Source organism: Temnothorax curvispinosus, unplaced genomic scaffold (genome assembly GCF_003070985.1).
Source record: "Temnothorax curvispinosus isolate PA1 unplaced genomic scaffold, ASM307098v1 QBEX01012371.1, whole genome shotgun sequence".
Lineage (NCBI taxonomy): Eukaryota > Metazoa > Arthropoda > Insecta > Hymenoptera > Formicidae > Temnothorax > Temnothorax curvispinosus.
The window spans coordinates 1,466-6,000 of NW_020222151.1; the positions used below are offsets into that span (position 1 = coordinate 1,466).

A 4,535-nucleotide genomic window follows, 5' to 3' on the forward strand; every position below is an offset into this window, starting at 1 on the left:
AAAGTAACAATTCGCACAGCGAAGATGAAAATTCACATCAAGAAGATGATGATTCGACAAACGAAGATATTAATTCACAACGTGAAGATTTAGAAGATTTTGATAGTCAAGAAGACGAATTAGAAATTTGCGTGATAACCATGCACGAATTAACGTCATCGGAAGAGGACGATACCGACTCGGACTGCGATTGGAAACGTCCAATAACGATTAACCCAGACAGCCGAGGAGTACGATGAGCGTTTCAATATAATAAATGTAAACATCAATGAAGATCTTAACGAAGAACAACATAATTTTGCCGAAAAGCAAAGTAAAACTAATCAATTAACCGGTGAGTCAACAATGAAGACAGCCGAGGAGAATAAAACTTGTCAATCAATAGAGACGAAGATAAAAATCGAAAATACCGAGGAGCAACTCGAAGATGCCGAGGAGCATAATTATCAAATGAATACATCACAGGAAGATATTAAGAACGAGATTAAAGAAGAAATTACCGAGGAGAACACCTCGAGACAAATAAACACTGCAAGTAATACCGAGGAGCAAATTGAAATTAAGGAGGAGATAGGCGAAAATGCCGAGGAGAACGCCGAAAAGCGTAATAAACTAATTAACCGATCCGAAGAGGACTACATTGAAGAACGAATAACTGAAATGGAAAGAGAGATAAATGAAAAATTAAGTGACATCAAGAGAGAAGAAGTGGGGGAGCCTTTCGATAAGAAAGATGACTCCTTCATACACATCAAGAGGGTTCGTACTTACCTGAGGAGCGGAAGCGAAGATTCCAGTGACGATCCGGGAAAACAAGACGACCTGAAACATAAAAACAAGAGATTAAAATTAAATAAAGAAAATAAAGAAGATACTTACCAAAGGAGTGAAAACGAAGCAAAAGATTCTAAAGAAGATCCAGAAAATGATGACAGCTATGAAAAATGGAAGAAATTGAAAGATTACTACAAAAGATCCAGTGACGAACCAGAAGATGAGGAAGAATACAATAGATGGAAGAGGAGAAAAAAGCAAGTAATGGAAATAATTAATAAGCATGTGGTAGGTGTGCTTAAACAAGATAACGAACATCGAGCTGAAAGATGCCGAGGAGAAGGAGCGGTGGAACAAGAAAACTCGAAACCAGCGAACGTTGCGAATCCCGCGACGAAAGTCAAATCGCTATTGGCGGAGAGGTTTCACGTAGCATCCTGCAGTCGATTGACTGATTCTGAAATAGAAAACGAAGAGGAAGATAATAATTCGGAAAACAAAGACACCGAAGAAAGAGATAACCGATTAGAGTCACCGGACGAAATTATGTTGAGTGAAAGCAGTATGAGCGAAGGAGAAGAGCGAGAAATCGCGAATTGTTTCAATCAGATTCAAGAGATAATAAACAGAAGATTTAATGGCAACAATGTCAATAACGACAACCAACAACGCGAAAATGCGAACGAACATCCAGAGGACAACAATTCATCCGATGGACATAGTCGAAATGACGAAAATGGCAAAAATCAGCCAGAAGAAAATGAAATTTACGATAGTGAAGAAGAAAGAACGATTATATCGTCAAGAGGATCAACAAGATCATTTAATAGCACATTAGAAGAAAAATTATGCATATCCATGAAAGATCCAAGCGAAATAGTATTTTCCGAACAGGAAAGATTAAATGTAATAAGTTACAGCGTAAAATTCAGAAGCAATCCAGGACATAGGATATGCGAGCCAATCAACGGCGAGATAGAAGTCGCAACGAGCGACGCATATGAAACAACCTTAACGCGTGTGCGCGACACACTACGTAGCGAGCGCCATAACGGCAGATTGAATCGAGCAGCCGTAGTGAACGGACACTCGAGAGCCAGAGTCCACAGAGCTCAGAAAAGTTTTATCGATAATAGTAAAGTGCCAAAGAACAACAAGATGAGTCGAGAGAAGAGAAGACTGGAGAGATGGGAGGATAACCTCCAACGTAAAGTGAAAAAGTACACCGATCAACAGCGCATGCTGGGAGTGCGTCAAGACAGAATAATGCACATGGAGAGATACGAGAGAGAACTGTCTCCCATGGAAAGCGACGACGAGACGTACGATCGAGAAGAGATTTCGGCACAAAACAAGACCATCAAGATCATAAAAGAGTGCGAACGAGCCCGCGGCAGAAACGTATTCGACGTGGGGACTCGTAAGATCAAGGACGACGCAGGAAACGAGGTGGCGGATATCAAGACCATCTACGTGGTACGCGACTTAAGAAAGAAAGACGATAGGAGACAATTCTCATACGAGATAAATGCGACGATTACGCAAGGTACAGTGACAGTGACGACAAGGGCGAGCGAAATCAACGAAGCGACCCCGAGAGCGATAGCATCCACGAGTGCGACGACTACGTCGAGCACAGCTTCAACGCCAAGAATAATGATAATGCCGCAACAATTAGCAGAAGGTCAGCAACAATTAATAGTACTACCGTCCGGAGATATGGGTACGTTGAGGAAAATAGCGCCGAAGACGTCGAGCGTGAACCAACCAATCCCAGCGCAACAACAGCCAATGAAGAAAAAGGGTCAGCAAGCGAGCACCGAAAAGGATCGTAGAAGCGGCCAATCAAAATCGAAATCTCCAGCGACCAAATCGAACAAACCCACCGTAATCAAAACGGAAATAATCAAGAAACAACAAGTGAGAAAGTCGGCAACGAAGGCAAAGAAGCAAATCAAAAGATATTCCAAGGAAATCACCGAATCGAGCAGCGAGGAAGAACGACAGGAAGTTCGACCCGAGGAACAGCTCAAATTACCCACCAGAGTCGACGAGATTAAGAAATCCGTGTTGAGTAAAATACTCATCAAGGATTTGCCGAGGAGGATGAAACCGACGGCTGCACCATCAGTTTCAGCGTCGACCTCCGAGCTTAGCGGCGTAACACACCAGCCAACCGAGGCGGCCCAGACGAGCGACTCAACGCAGGGCATGGAGAAGCCGTACGAGAAGCCGGGGGAACCGACCAATCCCGACACCGAGAACATCGAAGGGGCAGAGGACTGCAGCTTCGAGAGCGTAGCGAGTACGCAGATCCTCTCGCCCATTGAGGAGATCATCTCCGAGGCAATCCGCCTCGAACAAGGTCAGCCAGTCGCAATACAGCCCGCTGGACACGGCGAGGTACCCACACAGCCCGCTGGACACGGCGAGGCGTACATACAGCCCGCTGGACACGGCGAGGCACCCACACAGCCCGCTGGACACGGCGAGGCGATTAAAGTCATAACCGGCCAACCGAGGAGCACCGGGGACGACGACGAGAAAGACTTCGGTCTGATGAGCCAACCAGCACCGCCGGGCCAATAGGAGGACTCCGTGCGACATTTGAAAAACATTTTATATAACACTGTTATTATTAATCATTAGTGCATGTGCAATTCGTACTAGAACCCGAGCGAGGGACCAGAATTCATAGAGGACGTAATATTTTACTTTATTTTATTTTATTTTGTTCATTTCATTTTATATGATTGTGCATGTAACGACAACGACTCCGAGAGAGAGCGATTTTTTATTATAAGAAATACATATATAACTTTGTCATACCTGACATCCTTAATCATTCCTTACCTACCACAAAACATAATTAAATTCACTTAAAGAAATTCAGTTTCAAAAGATATTACATTAAAGTCAGATAGATTTATCAATTATTACAAGTATGAAAGTAAGTTTTGCTAAAGAGCCAATCACAGGCCAACGTTCCATTATAGATTCAGACAAGTTTAGAATCATAGTTATTGCATTTATATTTTCTATTTTTGCTATTTCAATAGTTTGCATATTACTGCTAGCGTATTCCAATAGTGACAAAGCCATTTCATATTACCAGGCATAAGATAGATTCAAAGTTACAAAGATGAAGTTCAAGGAATACCTAGTGGTCACCCTTATCATATTCCTACCAATAGTAATTAACTTTCCAGACGTTCAAACCGTCAGCATAATTTTCACCCTTTATACCTTATTCATTCTATTGTTAAGCCTCGAGTTAGATCCCAGAGTGATTCCCGAGGACCCTTAATCCTATTCAAAGCATGTTATGCGACAGCGAGTGCCCAGAGCACGAGCGAGGGCCAAGCGAGCCCGTACTTTAATATTTTATATTCATTTTTATATTCTATTATCAATTTGTCAGTAAAGGCATAATGCCACATAGAGAGGACCAATGGGACTCATCCCGGTCTATTTTATTACAAGTAGCGCTAGTTGCGTTAGATTTAAGTATTTTATGTATTCTCGACACAGCGATAGCCAATAGGAGCGATTCCTGGCAATTCGACATAGTTTTACAAAGTTTCAGATTGATTTATAATATTACTAGGCCAAGAGCCAATAAGAGAGCGAGACGCGACTTATTTCTATGAGCGCGACGGATCGACCGCGAAGCGAGAGAGTGTCGTGAAGCGCGTGATTGCGTTATATAACTTCATTTACGTTTCATTTCATTTATTCCCTGTCGAGACAAGTACGATTAG

General features: G+C 42.5%; 1 protein-coding gene across 1 annotated transcript; it reads left to right on the top strand.

The window, feature by feature from the left end:
• Positions 1–345: 345 nt before the first annotated feature.
• Positions 346–3,363, top strand: LOC112462399 (myosin heavy chain, muscle-like). The gene has a single exon (XM_025028142.1). The coding sequence runs from the start codon at positions 346–348 to the stop codon at positions 3,361–3,363; it is 3,018 nt and encodes a 1,005-aa protein (XP_024883910.1).
• Positions 3,364–4,535: the final 1,172 nt, after the last annotated feature.

Excerpts from the sequence above, each read along its gene's own strand:
- LOC112462399 (XM_025028142.1), top strand. The coding sequence starts at position 346 with ATGAAGACAGCCGAGGAGAATAAAACTTGTCAATCAATAGAGACGAAG.